The 19861-nt window shown below is 45.8% G+C and overlaps 1 protein-coding gene across 1 annotated transcript; it reads left to right on the top strand.

Moving 5' to 3' along the window:
* The first annotated feature begins 31 nt into the window (after positions 1-31).
* Positions 32-17490, top strand: LOC117644047. Its single transcript, XM_034383233.1, has 9 exons — positions 32-86; positions 2057-2188; positions 2548-2603; positions 4215-4546; positions 15952-16200; positions 16292-16593; positions 16692-16799; positions 16882-17217; positions 17326-17490. The coding sequence occupies exons 2-9, from the start codon at positions 2057-2059 to the stop codon at positions 17488-17490; spliced, it is 1680 nt and encodes a 559-aa protein (XP_034239124.1). The 5' UTR covers positions 32-86.
* The last annotated feature ends 2371 nt before the right edge of the window (positions 17491-19861 follow it).

The following is a 19861-nucleotide window of genomic DNA, read 5'->3' on the forward strand; positions in this document are numbered from 1 at the left end:
CAATGGAGCGTTTCGCGGTTTTGGACTCTCATGGGGTACATTGGAGGATATCCAACCAGAAGGGCAAGGGCCACTGGAAAGTGAAGGTCTATGAGATCATTTTAGTCGTTCACTGGTAAAACTTTGGTGTAGTTCTACACGGTAAAAACGGTTCCTGGTTTTCCCAGGAACCTCCTGGAAATCGCCTATGCATTCACCATTGGCTTCCTGGGAAAACCAGGTTCCGTTTTTACCGTGTACGCTTGATTCAAGCGATGAACAACGCTTTTAGACTCTACTCCCTAACACTGGAAAATGTAAAGCGTAACTCTAGGCTTGAGTCAAGCCTAAAGTTACGCATGACGACATTACGCTTGAAATCAAGCATAGACTAGAAATTCTCCCATGCATTTAGATAGGGGGAATCTTGGCGGATACGCCTGTTACGCTTGAAAACAGTAGGTAATACTACTCTTTAGTTTTTACCAGTGAAGCGTATACAATTACGCTTCACGATACTTACCTCCATGCATTTAGATAGGTTTCCAGATATTATCTCTGAAAATGCCCTTATTTTCCACAAGGATTTCGTCTAAGCAACTTTTTAGTCTGAGGCCAAAATCATCTTCAGCCTCGCTGGCTGCGTTCCATTTGGGTCCCCAGGACTTTTGACTTCAGCACCGTGTTGAGGTAGTGCTTGACTACCAGGAACCCGTCAGCGGTCGTCGTCGGACCTCCGGTGCGCCCAGGATGCCGACGAACGTGGGTGCTGTGCCGCCATACGGTTCAACACCGTTGTCGCCACCACCCAGGTGGTCCCTGCAGGGTAGGGTGGAGCGATGGGTCTTAAATCGAAAATTCTTTCACAGAAATGGGATCTTTAGGATACTGTAAGACTAGTGCCCACACAGTTTTGGCCGGGGCCACCCCCTTCATGCCCATCAGAGGCCTCAAAAATGGGTCTAAACGTCAAAAATGACAATTTTACGAGCATAACATTGGAACCAGGGAAAAATTTGACATGCCCTATCTCGCTTTTAGTGCGGAATATATGTCCAAATGCTGTGAATTTTTTGGAGAGCTGTCGGACAAGGTCTTTGACTCGGGCGAAGGCCGTTGTTGTCAAAAAACGGCGTGAAAATCGACGTTTTTCCTTATTTTGATGCTTTTTGCCGTTCAAGACGTCCCACTCGATCCATCTCTAAAGACCCATTCTGAAATATCATTTGTGCATCCAATCAACTCCGGAAGTAACCAGAGTGGGACCGTACATGGCCATGATTGCGCCGGAAGTGCGCATGCAGCCGAAAAGGCGAAAGCGGCGCTTGCCTATTTTGACCGAAACGTGTCCACATCCGGCGCGATCGGGGCCAGAGGCCGGAGATGGTTATTATCGCCAAAATTTGGCGATACTTTCGAGTATCGTCGAAATCGGGCAATAAACAAAGAACTAGTCCCCCTCATTTGTTCAAAGTTAACTGTCAAATCCTGGTTGAACTCCAAAGTATCGCCAAATTTTGGCGATAGTTTTGTGTCTCGCCGTTTTGATGGCAAGATTTTTCAGTAATCAGGCCTTTCAAAGAAAAGCAGTTTGTTATAATTAACACTGAAAACGTAATGGTCGGACACATGGCCAAATTATGGCGTGACCAACATTCACGCCAAAAATTGGCGTGACACGAAATTCACGCTAAAAAACGGCGTGACATGTGAGTCAAGCCCTCATTTGGCGTGAATGACAACGCGTTTAGTGAGACAAGTCGCGCCAAAAAGCGGCATGACAAGAAATTCACGCCAAAAATTGGCTTGAACTTTTCAGTCACGCCGATTTTTGGCGTGACTTTTCTGTCATGCCGTTTATTGGCGTGACACTTAATTCACGCCCCTGTAGCGGCACGAAGTCACGCCGATAGATTTTCAGTGAAGTATTTAACATAAGCTTACAATGAAAATACCTCATAATTAACGAACTATTTCTTCGTAGAACAAAGTTAACTAATTTGTATTGTGAATGCTCAACATACTTCGTAAGGTTTTAAGCGTGCGAGATAGGTTTCAATTTGTCCCGTTGTTGCAGATGGAGTGCGACGTGTGCATGCAGCTCTTCGATTCGGCGGAGCGCCGCCCCAAGTCCCTCCCCTGCGGCCACACGTACTGCCTTTCTTGCCTGGAAAAGCTAGCTCAAAAGGAGTGCCCCGTCGACAAGAAGGTGAGGCGAGTCCGACAGTTTGACAAGCTTACGCTCTCATTCCAGGAAAATGACATCACGTTGAAACGAATGTGACTAAATGCCACGTTCCTTTTGGGCAGTGTGTCACATTCGTTTCAACGTGAATAAGCTATTTTAATTTATGGTCGATTCACGTCCCAACGAAAGTGACACAATGCTCTGCTCAAAGGGGTGTGACATTTTGTCACACTCATATCAAACGTATGATGTCACGTTCCTGCGGACTCAGCTACCTGGTAAAAACCAGGAATTCGTAACTTAACATTTGAACAGTGCTTTTATGCACTGTTGCTAGTACTTCGAAATACAAATCTGGATGTTTTCTTTTCTGTGTGCAGGTGTTTCAAGTAGACAAGTTGGTGGACAACTTCATGCTGCTCAATGCGACTAACAAGTAAGTTTTAGAGTCTTTTTGACGCATTGGCAGTCGATCCACTCTCATTCCAGGAACGTGACATCACGTTGAAACGAACGTGTCCAAATGTCACGTGTCAAAATGTCACGTGACAAAAAATGTCACGTTCGTTTCAGCATTGTGTCACATTCGTTTGGGTGTGAATTGGGCAAAAATCAGCTTGTTCACATTCAAACGAACGTGACAGTTTGTCACGTTCGTTTGAACGTGATGTCACGTTCCTGGAATGAGAGTGTCATCTCGCGCCTCAAGCTTTCTACTTCCGTCAAGGTGGTTTTGAGCGGTGTGGCAATTGCCAAGGAGATCGTGAAGCCATGCTCGAACGTTCGTTGCACGAACGTCTTCAATAATATCATGAAAACCAGGCTTTCGTTTTCAAAACGGTTTGCATCGCAAAATGAAGAATGCACCAGCTTACAAAGAAAATACTTCGCAATTTACGAACTACTTGTATACTTGTAACATTAATGCTCAAAATACTTCGTACACTCGCAAACCCGCTTTTGACTGAGTTTATGGTATGAAATTTTGTTGATACTAGCCTACCTCTTTTTTGTGCAACGGTAATATGTACTTCACACTTTTATTCCTATTATATATGTATTTTTGTTTGTACTTATTGACAACAAAATTCTTAAATAATTTTATGCAGTAAATTGTTTGTACCTAAGAAAAAAATACGAAATATTATTGGTGTGCTGTGTTATAACACCTGGTTACTGACGACAAACTTAGTAAGTGGCCGAGAGTGCGAGGCTTACACTGAAAATCTATCGGCGTGACTTCGTGCCGCTACAGGGGCGTGAATTAAGTGTCACGCCAATAAACGGCATGACAGAAAAGTCACGCCAAAAATCGGCGTGACTGAAAAGTTCAAGCCAATTTTTGGCGTGAATTTCTTGTCATGCCGCTTTTTGGCGCGACTTGTCTCACTAAACGCGTTGTCATTCACGCCAAATGAGGGCTTGACTCACATGTCACGCCGTTTTTTGGCGTGAATTTCGTGTCACGCCAATTTTTGGCGTGAATGTTGGTCACGCCATAATTTGGCCATGTGTCCGACCATTATGTTTTCAGTGTAAGCAGGGGGTGGCAACGGCCTAGGGAGAGCGTGAATCGATGCTCGCGCCGTCAGTGCAGAGGTTGCGCACTTGTTCGAGATCATGAAAACTAGACTGTTTTTCAAAACGCTTTGCACCGATGTAAAGGGCTTGAAATTTAGGGTGCATTAGGCCAATTGCTCTTCTCGAAACTCCCCTCTGACTTTATATTAAGGTGCAGTGAAAACACCGGAAAACACGAGAAATCATAACATTCAGGAAAAGCTCGAATGCGCCATGTTGATGTAAATGATTCCGCCCTTGCGTTCGGTTGAATTAAAAGTATCGGGCAGTCTACTAGGCCTAATGCACCTTAAATTTTGTGCTCTTTTGATCTGCGCAAAGCGTTTTGCAATCAACGGGCTAGATCTTCCAATCGAAGCAACATAAGTAACCCCTGCACCTCCCTCGCGCATGGCTTCACGCGCTTCCTAGGCCGTTGCCGCCCCCTGGCTTAAGCTTGTATAAACGACTTTTTCTGTGCTTCCAGGCCTGCCCGCTTCTGGTGCATCGACTGCGAGAGGGAGGCGACGGATGGCTGCATAGACGAGCATGCCGTGCGCAGCCTCAAGCAGGAGCGGACCAGAACGTCGGAGCCGCTCCTGGAGGCGCTGCGGCGAGGCGAAGCAGCCCTGTCTGGGATGGCCAGGGTGGTGTACAAAGCGGATGTAGACTTGCCCGGGCAGACGAAGGTCTGCGTGGAGCGGCTGAAGCGAGAGGTGGTTCGACTTGGCTTGGCGAGGCACCGCCTTCTGGACGCGCTGGAGGGGAACGTGGCGGTCTGGGAGCAGGCCAAGGAGGCCGCGGTGCAGGTGCAGAGTGGTAAGATTGTGGCGTTGACGGCGCGAAACTTGAACCTCTCTGCAAACTCAAGTGTGCACCAGGCATGCACCAGGACCAGGGAGACCAGGCGCACACTTGAGTTTGCAAAGCTGGCAACACTGTGGGGAAAAATAACTGTAAATCCTGTAGTGATTAGTACAGCTGTCACTAGTTCCAGAGTACAGGATTCACTGTACTTTTCTACAGGATCTAATGTACTCTGTAGGGGATTTACTGTACCACAAAAGTGGAGTACGGAATATCCTGTACCAGGTACAGTAAATACTGTGGCCAGGCACAGTAAATCCTTGTTCTGTGAAGCTTCGAAGTAAAGCTACGCGATTAGTATTCACACTTGTGTGAATACTAATTGCGTAGCTGAGTAACTCCACCCCAAGGTGGACCGAGATCTGGGATTGGGTCACGGATTCGGTCCAAACTTTGTGGGTTCAATAGGTACCACTAGGACCTATCAACCCTAAAAGGAAAGTTGGCTAGCTCAAATAGAACCTGAGATATTTGCATTTTTCTAAATTTGACTAATTTAGCGGAAAAATGACGCTTTCTGATTTTATTATGGTAAAAGTTGTTTGCTTAGTTCTGGCTTATGTTTGTTCTTTCTAGTCATAGAAAAAGAAGAAAAATGGTGGTAGGCCAAGTTTTGTACGTTGCTTGGTTTGGCCTATGTGAGCAATTTCGTCGAATTCATCGAAACTCTCATATCCAAAATACTCCACCTTAGATTTGACCCTGGTACGTCTCATTTCACTTCTTTTACTCTAATAAACAATTGCTATATAGTCCCTAGCGTCAACAATTCTATATAAGCCAGAAAATCAAAAACACATTTTTCAATTTTCTACTTTGACCTATTTTTGGCGCTTTTGTCAAGATTGGGGCTTCTACATGAGCTTGGGTGATAGGAAAGATACTCCCTGCCCTCAATTTAGATAGTATCAACACAAACAAAGAAACCCAAACTCAAGGTGCCCTAAAAATTTATAATGAAATTGTTTCGAGCAAATTTTACAAGTTTACGAGTGGTGTGAGGAATTTAAATCGGAGGAAAATGTGATGCTTCAGCCAAAGGTGGATTTGTGGTTCATTAGTTAGCTTTCTCTAGTAGGATTGTTGCCCTTTTAACCATGAGAACGTTCCTCCTTGATAATCAGTGATAAAACCCTCATTTGGTACGGGGTTGTTGGACTTACCATTTCAATGCATTAACAAAGTAATCATCCATTTATTTTGGTTGTTCGCAACGTGTAAGCTGAACCCCTTAGTCTTAAATCATCCAGTTGGTCTCAAAAATTTACAAACCAAATGGAACCAGGCTGAGTTATTGAGACTAAGCGGTCGAACTTATACATTGCAAACAACCTAAATAAATGGGTCTGTTAATGCGTTGAAATCGTAAGTCCAACAACCCCATACCAAATGTGTTGTAAAGTTATGAGTGTGCCGTGTCTATTTCTCCAAGTAATAGCAGTTAAGTTGCAGTGCAGAGGACAGGGTAAATAAATAGATGTGATCAGTTCGAGAGCTTACCACAGAGTGACCGAGGCAAAGTTAGTTTATTGAGTTCAACACCAGAGCGCTGCAGTCGCAGACAAAACACAGTAGGATTTGTAGACCATGATTAGGACAAGGCAGTGAGTGTGTATGGCGGGTTTATTTGAAATGGTAGTTAGTAATGAGATGAAGCATTAAATATTTACAACACTCCCCCTTAATGCGGAATCTTTAAAGAATAGTCTCGCCAGTCAGCCAGCAATTAATTATCTAATTTATATGAACACTAATTGAGCAGAGGATTGCCCCATTTGGCTGGGTCCTGAAGGGGCCCATAGTGTCAGGGAAAACCTCTCTGAAGGATAGGAAAACCTCACCAGCAATCTCCCACTCAATCAGGCCATAGACAAAGTATTAACAACAACAAAATATTAACTAGATCAGTAATATTTACAAATCATACAATAAATAAATTAAGTAAGTGCATTTGGTGAATGCTGTGGAAGATAAGAGGATTATTTAATTCAATATTTAATTTACATACAATATAATTGAAAAAGGCTGTGAAAAGAGGGATAAACGGTAGTTAATATACAATGTAATTTCACGCATAATGTAATTTCAATTGTCTGCAGCCTTGTTCGTGGTCAATCCGCTCCAGACCTTTTGTAAATATATCTGCGTGATTCTCCTTGGAACCAACGTAGGTCAAGTCAATTATTTCCTCTTTGATGCAATCTCTTGCTAGTTGGATCCTGCACCCAAAATGCTTTGATCTCGCTTTGAAATAATTTTCAGAGGTTGCAAGGTCGATAGCGGATTGATTATCACAGAACAATTTTACCTTCTGCACACCACAGTCAAACAAATTGTCGAGCAAGTTGTTGAGATATAAACATTGTTTAGTGGCTTCCGCCAATGCAATTGATTCTGATTCAGCTGTCGACTGGGCTGTGCACCTCTGCTTCCTGCTCTCCCAAGACACCAGATTGCCATCCAGGGTGAAACAGAAACCAGTGCATGATCTATAATCAGTGGGGTTGCCAGCCCAGTCAGCATCTGAATATCCAACCAAAGAAAAGGAAGGTTTACTGACTCTACTGTAATTTAAGCTAAATTTAGGGTTTTGTTTCAAATAGCACAGAACCCCTTTTGCCAGATCCCAGTGGGTACTGGTGTAGCAACAATTAAATTGACTGAGAAAGCCGACCGCATAGGAAATATCCGGTCTTGTATTTGTACTAAGATACAGGAGGCTGCCAATTAACTTCTGGTACTGGAAATCACCTTTGTAGCCCATTTCAAAATCATGGAGCTTTAATTTGAATTCTAAGGGCACTGGCCTTCCAACACAATTTTCCATTCCAAACTCTCTCAAGATAGAGTTTGTGTACTCCTCTTGGTGAAGCCTGAGGGTACCTCTGGCCCAGTCCCGTTCAATTCTCATGCCCAGGCAAGTTTTGGCCTCCCCCAGATCTTTTAAAACTACTACCTTACCTAGAGCAGCAATGAGTTCGGATTTTACCTGCTCACTTTGGTAGAATAGGTAGAAATCATCGACATACAGAGCGACAATAGTTACTGTGGATGTGGCAGAGGTCTTGATGTAGATGCATGGTTCCTGTTCGGAGTTTAGGTATCCTTCTCGCCTCAGAAGGTTGTCCGCTTTCAGGTACCAGCTTCTGGCTGCCTGCTTCAGTCCGTAGACTGCCTTTCTCAGGCGGCACACTAGGTGCTCTGATCCTGGAACAAGAAAATCAACAGGTGCATCAGGTTATGCCATGTAGACTTCCTCGGAAAGGTCTCCATGCAGAAAGGCGGTTTTAACGTCCAAATGAGCAATTTTGAGGTTAAAATTTACTGCGACAGAGAACAAAATTCTAAGGGACTCCTTTCTCACTACTGGTGCGTAAACTTCAAAATAGTCCACCCCATACTGTTGGGTGAAGCCCTTCGCAACCAGTCGAGCCCTGTACAAAGTAGAGCCATCAGCATTAACTTTGCGTTTAAAAACCCATTTGTTTCCAACTAATGGGGCACCTTCTGGCAAAGGTTGTAGTGTCCAAACACCATTTAATCTGAAGGACTCTAATTCTTCTCTAATAGCCGCTTCCCACTGCTTGCACTCAGTGGAATTCATTGCATCTCTATAGGTTTGGGGGACAATACTATGAGCCTTGGACGCCAGCCAGGCTGACCGTCTGGGTGAATCCTCATGGGCATTCTTATCACTGGCTCCCCCAAAACCGTACAACACAAAACCTTCAAAATGCTTTGGACGCACCGAACACCTCTTTCTGGAAGGAGTTTCAACAAGTTCACTCATTTCAGAGTCACTTGTACCCTCCACATCAGTTGTGGAGGTATTGGAGTTGCTTGCGCTATCTCCATCATGGAATGTACCTGACAAGCTAGTGTCAGTCTCATCACCCCAGCCTTTAAACTGGGTATTTACTTCAGGCTCAGATTCAGAATCAGAGTCAGAGTATTCGTCAGAGTCATTGCTCTGTGCTCCGGAGGGACCAGCCCCCAGATTTACCCGAGAAGTAACAACTTCTGGTATTTGCACCCGAGAAGTAATAACTTCCGGTATTTGCACCCGAGGAGTTTTTGCTCCTGGTATTTGAACCCGAGAAGTAATAACTTCTGGTATTTGACACCCAGAGATCGTGACCTCTGGTATTACCGCAGGCACCACTTTTGGGCGAACCTGGGTGTTACCCAATGCTGGAAATATAGTCTCATCAAAGGTGACGTCTTTGTACCGATGAGAGGAGACTGCATTGGTTTTCTGGTCCATTAATTTGTAGGCCTTTCTTTCATCGTCATAGCCCACAAAGATATAGTCCTTGGTTCGATCTGTTAGTTTCTTTTTAGTTTCAGTGTGGGCATGTGCCAGACACCCAAACACCCTAAGAATACTAACATCAGGCTTGGAACCTGTCCATGCCTCGAACGGCACCATATTTTTGACAGCTTTGGTGGGAGAAATATTTTTGAGGAAAACAGCAGTGTGCAGGGCGAGCGGCCAGTATTTTATGTGCAAGGCAGCACCTTTGAGTAATGCTCTGGTTTTCTCCAGTAGGGTGCGATTTGCCCTCTCTGAGACACCATTCTGTGATGGATTTCCAGCCACAGAAAATTGGTTGAGCATGCCCGAATTTGCAAAACACTGCTTGAATCTCTCATTTGCATATTCTCCACCATTGTCGGACCTCAAATATTTGATATAATTACCAGTGTGCCTCTCAACAAGAGCTCTGTATTGCTCAAACTTCTCATATACATTGCTCTTGTATCTTAGCAGCCCAATGTAGGTGTATCTCGTTAAGTCATCAATAAAAGTAACAAAGTATCTGAACCGCTGAACAGACAAACCATCAGTCACTTCACATACGTCGGTGTGAACAATTTCAAGAAGCATGGTTGCTCTACGAGCTCCCCCTGAAGGGAAAGGAGCTTTTGTCCTTTTTGCTCTCCGACATGTGTCGCACTTTTGGTTGGCTGCACTGACTTTACCCATGCCATCAACTAGGCTTGGGATAAGACTGAGATTATTTTTGCCAAGGTGGCCTAGCCTTTCATGCCAAGGCTCATTTACAACTGCACTAGATTTTAAAGCGGTTACACCACTAGATTTTAATGCGATATGCTGTTGCATTCTAACTTCCAGGTTCACTTTATAAGTGCCATCTGTTTCGCTGGTTTTCAGCAGAGGTTCACCATGAACAGCGAGATCCCCTCTCTTAAATACACCACACATGTTATCAACGAATACAACAGCATAACCACACTTTGTCATCTGACTGACGGAAAGCAAGTTTGACGTTAAGTTAGGCACATACTGAACATTGCCAATTTCGACCAAGCCATTGTGCTTAGCGGCGTTAACTATTAACCTGCCACTGCCATCAATGTAGAGAACTTGGTCTCCAGCGCACTCAATACGCTGTTTTACTGAGCTTGCAACATAGTCAGACAAACCCGAGATACAACCACACATATGGTCTGACGCACCACTGTCTATGAAAAATTGCAGGGTATTAGCAGCCAAGGGAGTTTTACATACCGGTTCATTTGTACCAGCCATCAAGGCTTCCGCTGCACTCCTTTTGGCAGACTTCGCAGAGGCGTCGCCTTGTTTGTCCTGGGAAGCGGACTTGGCGCAAAGACTCCACTGGTCGGGTCCACGTCGGCCCCGCTTGGAAGGAGCGCCTCGCTGCTGCTGGGCTTCATCCCTGCGTCTGCGACCGGCCTTCTTGTGCCAGCAGTTTCTCTCGATGTGGCCCGCGGTCTTGCACCAGTCGCAGAAGGGAATCCGGTTCCCTTGGCCTTGGTCGGCGTCGTCCCTGCCGCCAGAGTGATGACCAGCTCCACGACCGCCACGGCCTCCACGGCCGCCTCGTCCGCCGCGTCCTCGGCCCCTGTTGCTGAAGCTGCCCTTGAAGGCCTTCAGCGCCGTGCTGCCGTTGACCGCGGCCTCGGCCTCCTCCTTCTGCGCCTCTAGCCGGAGCTTCTGCACAACGAGACGAAAACTTAATATCGATTCCTGTTGCTCGTCCACGACAGTGCAAGACTGCTCCGCGAAACGCTTGACCATTTCGTCCTCGGGCCGGAGGTTCCGAAGGACTATGGCTGCGGCTACCTCGTCGCTAAGCGACTCGGCGCCGCCGCTGGTCAGCAGTTCGCAGGTCTCACTCACACTGTCGACGAACGCTTTGAGAGAATCAAAGTTCGCGCGCTTAGTGTCAAGCAACTTATACAGGAGCGTCAAGCGACGCTGTACTCCCTGATTCTCGAAATTTGTGCAGAGCGCCGTCCACATATCGTATGCCGTCTTCCGGCACGCCGATATGAGGCGCATAAGGTTGTCCTCCAGGCAGGAGGCTATGCAGAGGCGCACATGTGCGTCCTCACGCGCCGCCTCCGAGGTGGTGTCCCGGAGGGCCAGGTCCGTCGTCCGGGTGGTTAAGTAGCCGTCGAGTTGGATGGACTCGAGGAACATCAGCATTAGCAGTTTCCACGACTGCCAGTTCTCCTGGCCCTTCAGCTTATTGCAGTTCGCGGGTGGGTGCCTCAGAACCCGCTCGGAATCCTGCATGCTGGTCTGGCGAGACGTACTGGCACCGCGTCCGCCACGGTTGGACATGTTTGCTGGTTTTTGGCTAGAACACTACACACAGAAAAACCAGGCGAACACGAGACGTGGTCTACCAGTTACACACGCGTAGCGTGCCGGCACGGGGAACCTTAACCTCAAAACAACACAACACACAACAAAAACCGCGAAAGGTATTTACTGAGTAATCTAGCAAAGACACTTGCGCGGTGGAGGCGATAGAACTGGGCCCATAACCTGTTGTAAAGTTATGAGTGTGCCGTGTCTATTTCTCCAAGTAATAGCAGTTAAGTTGCAGTGCAGAGGACAGGGTAAATAAATAGATGTGATCAGTTCGAGAGCTTACCACAGAGTGACCGAGGCAAAGTTAGTTTATTGAGTTCAACACCAGAGCGCTGCAGTCGCAGACAAAACACAGTAGGATTCGTAGACCATGATTAGGACAAGGCAGTGAGTGTGTATGGCGGGTTTATTTGAAATGGTAGTTAGTAATGAGATGAAGCATTAAATATTTACAACAAAATGAGGGTTTTATCACTGGTTATCAAGGAGGAACATTCTCTTGGTTAAAAGAGCACCAATCCTACTAGAGAAAGCTAACTAATGAACCACAAATCCACTTTTGGCTGAAGCATCACATTTTCCTCCGATTTAAATTCCTCACACCCCTCGTAAACTTGTAAAATTTGCTCGAAACAATTTCATTATAAATTTTTAGTGCACCTTGAGTTTGGGTTTCTTTGTTTGTGTTGATACTATCTAAATTGAGGGCAGGGAGTATCTTTCCTATCACCCAAGCTCATGTAGAAGCCCCAATCTTGGCAAAAGCGCCAAAAATAGGTCAAAGTAGAAAATTGAAAAATGTGTTTTTGATTTTCTGGCTTATATGGAATTGTTGGTGCTAGGGACTATATAGCAATTGTTTATTAGAGTAAAAGAAGTGAAATGAGACGTACCAGGGTCAAATCTAAGGTGGAGTATTTTGGGTATGAGAGTTTCGATGAATTCGACAAAATTGCTCAAGTAGGCCAAACCAAGCAACGTACAAAACTTGGCCTACCACCATTTTTATTCTTTTTTTATGACTAGAAAGAAGAAACATAAGGCAGAACTAAGCAAACAACTTTTACCATAAAAAAAATCAGAAAGCGACATTTTTCTGCTAAATAAGTCAAATTTAGAAAAATGCAAATATCTCAGGTTCTATTTGAGCTAGCCAACTTTCCTTTTAGGGTTGATAGGTCCTAGTGGTACCTATTGAACCCACAAAGTTTGGACCGAATCCGTGACCCAATCCCAGATCTCGGTCCACCTTGGGGTGGAGTTACTCACTTAACTCTTGTGAACTTTTCGAATGCACAGCACAATTATGCACTTTGTAATTGTGCTGTGCGGTACGGAATATCCTGTACCAGGTACAGTAAATACTGTAGCCAGGCACAGTAAATCCTTGTTCTGTGAAGCTTCGAAGTGAAGCTACGCGATTGGTATTCACATTTAACTCGTGTGAATTTTTCGAATGCACAGCACAATTATGCACTTTGTAATTGTGCTGTGCGTACACGGAATTCCTCCCCCCCCCCCCCCCTCCTCTCTCTCTCTCTCTCTCTCTCTCTCTCTCTCTCTCTCTCTCTCTCTCTCCCAACGGCTGACGCGCGAAACCAGTGTGCTCCCCAGTTTTATTGACTTTTAACTAGTTTGGAGGCGTTGAAACGCCTACAAATACTTTCCCACGGCAAGTTAAAGAAGAAACCACCAAGATGTGATAATAATCACAGCCAGTTGGTGCTCTTCTAGAGGATAAATCTACAACAACAAACCCATCAGCCGGCAACGGTCACAGTCATGGCGTCCCGCCAGGCTCTGGCCGAGCTCAACAACAACCATCAAAACAACCCCACCGTCCTCAGCGGCAACTCTGGAATGACATCTTGGCTCAAGACTTCATCCAAACCATCTCAGGGAAAATGTAAACGAAAGTGTGCATACGCACAACACAAGAAATAAAAAAGACATTCATAAAAAGCATATAAATAAAAAGTCACCTATTTGCGTCATCACGGATATTTATAACAGAATTCCAAAGGTATTAAAGGAAGAGCCAACACTGGAGAGATTTAAGAAAAGCCTCAGAATGTGGATAGTGGAAAAGGAGTATTATAACTCAGGAGAATTTTGGGGGGACACTGTATGATCTAGTCTTTTTTTGCCGCCATCTTGTATCCTGTAACTTGTATTTTATATTGTATTTTGTACAAAAGTTCATAGACAATCAACTATATCCATAGACCAACTGCTTCATGCCCAGGCTGGGATCCATGTGTTACGCCGCTCCCTGATTGGTCGGTACCTTTCACTTCACTCGTCATTGGTCGGCTGTGGTCACCAAGCTGCCTCGGCAGCGAACGCCGCGTCCTGATTGGTCGAGGAGGCTCGAGCTCCACCAATCAGAACGCGGCGTTCGCTGGCGGAGGCAGCTTGGTGCAGTCGATGCCACACTTGTGGAACAGTTTATACCTTTTAAGTTGATGTTCAGCTGCTTTCAGTGGGTGAAAAAGAAGCTCACATAAATGAGGAATATCATCAAACGGCTCGATTTTTCAAATGAACTTTAATTTTAGAGCCTCAGAGGAAGTTTTACGGAGGAACACCGCTCGTGCCGCTCGTGCCGACAACTGATTGTTTGTGTTTCACTTGGTATTTATACCAACAAGCATTGCTCAAAAACCAAGAGCCAGAAACATAGATTTGAACAGGCTGAATGCAATCAGCCCACTAAAATTGACATTTGTCGAGTTTTTAACCTTGAAACGTTGAAGTGAAAGGTACGGACCAATCAGGGAGCGGCGTAACACATGGATCCCAGCCGGGCATGAAGCAGTTGGTCTATGGATATAGTTGATTGTCTATGAAAAGTTGTTTCATCAGTGACGATAGCCGAGAGTTAGGGTAAAGTGCCGAACATAGATCGGGGTACCAAACATGGATCATTTCTGTTTTGGGGTCTATAACTAAAGACCAGGTGACCAGATTCTAAATTTCTGTCTTTCCTTGCTTAGAGTGACCCTTTGACTGTTCGATGTGAAGCTGACCAGTTTGTAACTGCGTCTCTCTACTCTGCAGGGTTGCGTTTAGAAAGACACCTAAAACAGGCCCCCGAAAATCGATGGAAAAATGACGTTCAAAAAGGTGATTTTTGCACCCCTGATTCTGGGCCAAGCAATCACCGCAGTGACTTCAAAATTTTTCATCGTGCACTTTGGACAGACTACTTTGATATTTTGGGACTACTGAATGCATACCTTGCTTTGTGTCCTTACGCTGGTGGGGTGATCCATGATTGGACCACCCTAACCTAACCTTAGCAAAAATAGCCATATTTTCTTGTCCTCACAACTTCCAAAGTATTCGAGTTAGAGGTACCATTTTTGGTAGCCATATGACCAGTAAGGTAAACATCAATATTAGATTCAAAAATAGTAGTCAACCCATACTTAATTTCGATCTAGAGAAGATTATTTAAAAAGTGATCCATGTTTGGTAACCTTACCCTATGTCAACAGAGATGATTTAGTGTGTGCACACTGTCTGGCACCAGGTCACATCAGAGAAAATTGCAAAAAACTCCAAATCGACAACATCAACTTCCCAGCTTTCCAGCCTTCAGTGTCAACAAGACTCGTCAACACAAGAAAACCCACTCCGCTCAACACAAATCCATGGAACCAGCCCAACCTAACCTCTGATCCAACGACAAGTCTCTCCAGTCCACCCAACAACAACTGGCAGCCAAATAGTCACCAAGCACCAATAGTTTGGGGAGACATCCTTCATCCGAACAATTCAATGCCATCCAACATCACTCAAGAAAGCCAGCCTGCGTTGAACCAAACGCTGCCTCAACAAGACCAACCAAAATTGTCGCCCCTTGACGTATCAATCACTAGCTCTACTGAGGACACTGACTTTCAGGGTTGTCAGCTACAATCACAAGAAGATGCTGTGCTGCCCTTCAGAGTACCCATGTTCAAGTAACGGACACACAACCTAGCAGTGCCAACGCTTCAGTCAAGAGAGTACATTCCCCCACAAATGACGAAGACTCATCAGCATCAAGCTCTTACAGTGGAGTGGATCAACAAGACAAGCCTGAGAGAAAAAAAGTCAAGAGAGCCAAAGAGCAACTAGCTGTCAACCAACTAATGAATGAAATGAAACACAAATCATCATACCTAAGCCAAGAACATTTCCGCAGTTTTCTCTCTGAGTGTAGAGGGAAATGTAACTCAAAAGCTGTTGCATCTAAGTATACCAGTGACTTCAGTGCTTTAATTGCTCAACTAAATGATGCTCAAATACTATGTAAAGATTTTAATTTACTAAGGAGACTAAAGCGTGCAGCTGAAGCTCTCATTTAACAATTGGAAAATTGTATATTTTTCCTCTCAATGTAAAAGTGTAAATTACCTCATCTGTTAAAAATTGAAAAAAAAAAAAAAAAAGCTAAAAAAAACAACAAAAAAAAACAACAAATGTAAAAATTTAACAATCTCTCTAAGTTACAAAATGTAAAACCAGCACCACAAACATCAAAACTTTAAATAACAGAAACTCTGCATGCATTTTGTGACAAAAATTACACCACCCCTTGGCCCGAATGTGAAATCAGAATCCCCCCAATAAATACTGTTAAAAACTAAAAAAACTCTCTCTCTCTCTCTCTCTCTCTCTCTCCCTCTCTCTCTCTCACACTTCCAACTGCCATGCCCTTCAGAACAAGAACTCTCCGAGACGGCGGCCCTGCTGGCGGCAGACCTGCTGGACCCCTCGTCGTCGTGGACTCTGCGGCGCGCTGCTGGGGGGCCAGTGGCGTGGACCGGCGAGGTGCGGCCCGCGGAGGACGCGGCGGCCAGGCTGCTGCTGTGCGGACTGGCTTTCAGTGGAGGGCTGCGGGTGCAGAAGCAGGACCCAGGACTGGAACCAGAGCAGCGACCTGAACCGCAGCTAGAACATCGTGAAGTAGGTGAGTCTGAGACCCTGCCCTGATTCTCCAAGCATCATGCATCACCCGATGTACTTTGACAACAGTGGCCCGCCACTCGTCTTTCCCACAGAACTGCGCTGGCAGGACAGCTCGAACCGGGACGAGATGAGCGTGGAGGACATGGCGGCCAGGATGACGGCCGGCAGCAGGGTGGTGCGGGGCCGCGACTGGGTCTGTGAAGATGAAGATGGCGATCCCCCCGGGCCGGGCACCATCGATAGTATTGAGATAGTTGAGGAAGGTGAAGAGTTCTTCGACGTAGGTGACAAGCAGGTAAATGTGATCTGGGACAACGACAGCGATCGCAAAATCATCTGGTACAGAATGGGGAGCCACGAACAGTATGAACTCCGATTGGTGCCTCTGCAGCTGGTGAGTGAAATCCGAGTCACTTTGAACGCATTGGGCCCTATGTCGTTGAAGGTTTGCCATAGCTCGTGTCTCAATCTTACCTTCTGCCTCGGTTTCAGAAGCCAAACATTGGTGCAGAGGAAAAGGTCCTCGAAGTCAGCTCTGTTTGTTTCAGTACGAACATGAAACCCAAATGGAAATTGTTGTCAGACAACAATTTAGAAGAGGTATGAAGCATAACGCCTTGAGAATTTTCAAAGCGCCTCCATTCATCATTGCTTATCGACACTAATGATCTTCATCATCCAGGTGCGCACCCTGCTCAACCTGCACTGCGACGTCCATCCTCTTTGGAGTCTGCTTGTCCTCCAGGAGGCCGCGCCCCGCCTGAAGGCCCTGCAGCTGGTGTCGCCGCAGCAGCAGCACCTGGACGCGGCCCTGGCGATGCCGCTGCTCGAGGGCCTCTGCGTGTGCAACGTGACGGGGCCGCAGCTGCAGCAGGTGGTCCGGATGGCGTCGCTGCGCCGCCTGGAGCTGCACTGCCCGCCGGACGCCCCGCTGCCGGTGCTGGCGTTCCCGGGGCCTGCCGCGGGGCTGCGGTGGCTGCGCTGCGGCGTGCACCCGCTGGTCACGGCGCTGGCCCTGGTGCGCGCGCACGCCGACACCCTGGAGGAGCTGCAGCTGGTGGCGGCCTCCACGGAGCCCTACGGCTGCCCCAACCTGGCAATGGAACTCCATCGCTGTGGGTTCAAGGAACTCAAGAAGATGGTGCTGCTGCGTCGAGATGCTTACGATTCGTTTTGTCGCCATGATGAGAAATCTTGCAAGAAGCAAGTGGCACAAATTACATACTTTTTCTACGAGAGTGACTTGTGTGTGGATGTGCTGTGCAGTGTGTGCAACGAGGGTTGCGAGTAATGTCATGCTGTGTGATTGCTGACTCTCTCTTTAACGTCTGAGTTACGTTTAATGCTATTCCAATATTACATTGATAAATGATCTTTGAGATGGGTCTATTCTGAAGCTTTTGTTTTGCATCCATTATTTAAATAGTTTAATTTAAATTCTGAATGAAAAGCCTGTTCTACGACACATGTGACCTGTGGGTTTCGTTCTTATTTGTTCATTTTCTGTCCGATGTTTTTGTGCTTCAATTACCTATTTGAACAGTGGCCACGCTCAATAAACAATTTACAAAATAACTGATTTTGTTGCAGACAATTGTTAAATACACCTTTTGTGCTGTGTAAAAAACAGAAGTGTGGTACACATGGGTCTTTTTGGTCCCATTTGCAATTTTAAGCACACACTGGATGATGATTAAATTTTGTGTCCACCAGGTGGGACTCATTGTCTAATGAAATGCAGTTAGCAGTCTGCTTTGGACGTGTGATATTATGTGTCAAAGCTATGACTTTTTGAAGGCATAATTATGCATGCACAGATACGTCAGTAAGGTGCACCTTACGTGCGTAAAACATTATACATCACTGTGTACATTTCAGGCCAACTTGCCTGCAGGGCGTGCTAACGGGAACAGGCTCTCGTGTCCCCATTGAATACGTCCCTGCGACAATTCGTCCCCACTCATTTCGTCCCCAGGCATAACTTCCTCTTGTATAAATATGTCGTCGGTCCTATGACCCAACTTATGTCCCCAATTCTTACCTCTGCTACGTCCTGACTACAGTTCAAAGTTTTCAAGATTGGAAGGCACCTGATTCCTCCATCTATTGTACCAATAACAGGAAAAGTAGCGATAACCATCGGCAACTTTGGCCCGTCCCGTATATTAAGAGATGTGCGAATTTAGCCTATGTTTAACCCCAACGGGATTTGACCCTGAGTCTGGGGTCAAAATAGATGTTATTTTCGTCATCAGCACCCTCAAAAACATAAGAAATATTGCAAAAACTCGAATAAAAAGAATATTCAAAATATACCCCACTGGGATTTGAACCCGGGTCCAAACTTCTCCGATTCGCTTGAAACTGGCACCTTTAGTTTTGTCTTGTCGCCCTGATTCCAAAAATACCCCTACATGCCCTGCTAGCTGTATCCGTTGCCGAAATCCTCCTCGACCCCATGTAGACCATGATGCACCTGCAGCAGCGCCCCCGGGGCTAGGATCGGATTTGCTGCCACCGGGCGGTTCTTAGGATCACCCAGGGAGGCTGCATACCAAATTTGGTCAAGATCGGACCACGGGAAGTCCTCGGACGGACGGACGAACGGACGGACGGACGCACAGCAGGGATCATCCTATATGCCCGTCCCTCCGTCATTTTTTTTTTACAAAAAATACACGGGACGGGCCAAAAACGGGCGATTGTTAACGCGAGGTAACTCGCTTTTTTCTCCAATTAAGGGGAGCGTAAAGTGAAATTTCGAAATTTTTCATGTTTTTTCAGCCGTTTTTGGCCCGTCCCGTTTATTTTTTGTAAAAAAATGACGGAGGGACGGGCATATAGTATGATCCCTGCTGTGCGTCCGTCCGTTCGTCCGTTCGTCCGTCCGAGGACTTCCCGTGGTCCGATCTAGACCAAATTTGGTATGCAGCCTCCTTGGGTGATCCTAAGAACCGCCCGGTGGCAGCAAATCCGATCCGAGCACCGGGGGCGCTGCTGCAGGTGCATCATGGCCTACATGGGGTCGAGGAGGATTTCGGCTACGGATACAGCTAGCAGGACATGTAGGGATATTTTTGGAATCAGGGCGACGAGACAAAACCAACGGTGCCAGTTTCAAGTGAATCGGAGAAGTTTGGACCCGGGTTCAAATCCCAGTGGGGTACATTTTGAACATTCTTTTAATTCGAGTTTTTGCATTGTTTCTTATGTTTTTGAGGTTGCTGATGACGAAAATAACATCTATTTTGACCCCAGACTCAGGTTCAAATCCCGCCAGGGTTAAACATAGGCAAAATTCGCACATTTCTTAATGTACGGGACGGGCCAAAGTTGCCGGTGTATATCGCTACTTTTCCTGTTATTTTTTTACATATTGGTCTCCCTGACATGAAAATGGACATCACCATTGGATTCTCCATGCCTTTTTACCATTTTACCATCTTTGGTTGCGCGTCTGGTGGCACTTTTTGAACTATCGCAAACATTTTAGATTTGGTCCATATGTGGGTTTTAATCCTTGCGCGCAGTATTTCAAATCCAAATGTTGTCCCAAAAAATCTGACGAAGTTGCAACATCTTTTTATGGTCAAAATGAAGAAGACAAGGGAGCCGGATTTCAAAAACATGTTTTCTTTCGGTCTTAATCTTGAAAACTAGAA

The sequence above is a fragment of the Thrips palmi genome, unplaced genomic scaffold, assembly GCF_012932325.1.
Source record: "Thrips palmi isolate BJ-2018 unplaced genomic scaffold, TpBJ-2018v1 HiC_scaffold_17, whole genome shotgun sequence".
Lineage (NCBI taxonomy): Eukaryota > Metazoa > Arthropoda > Insecta > Thysanoptera > Thripidae > Thrips > Thrips palmi.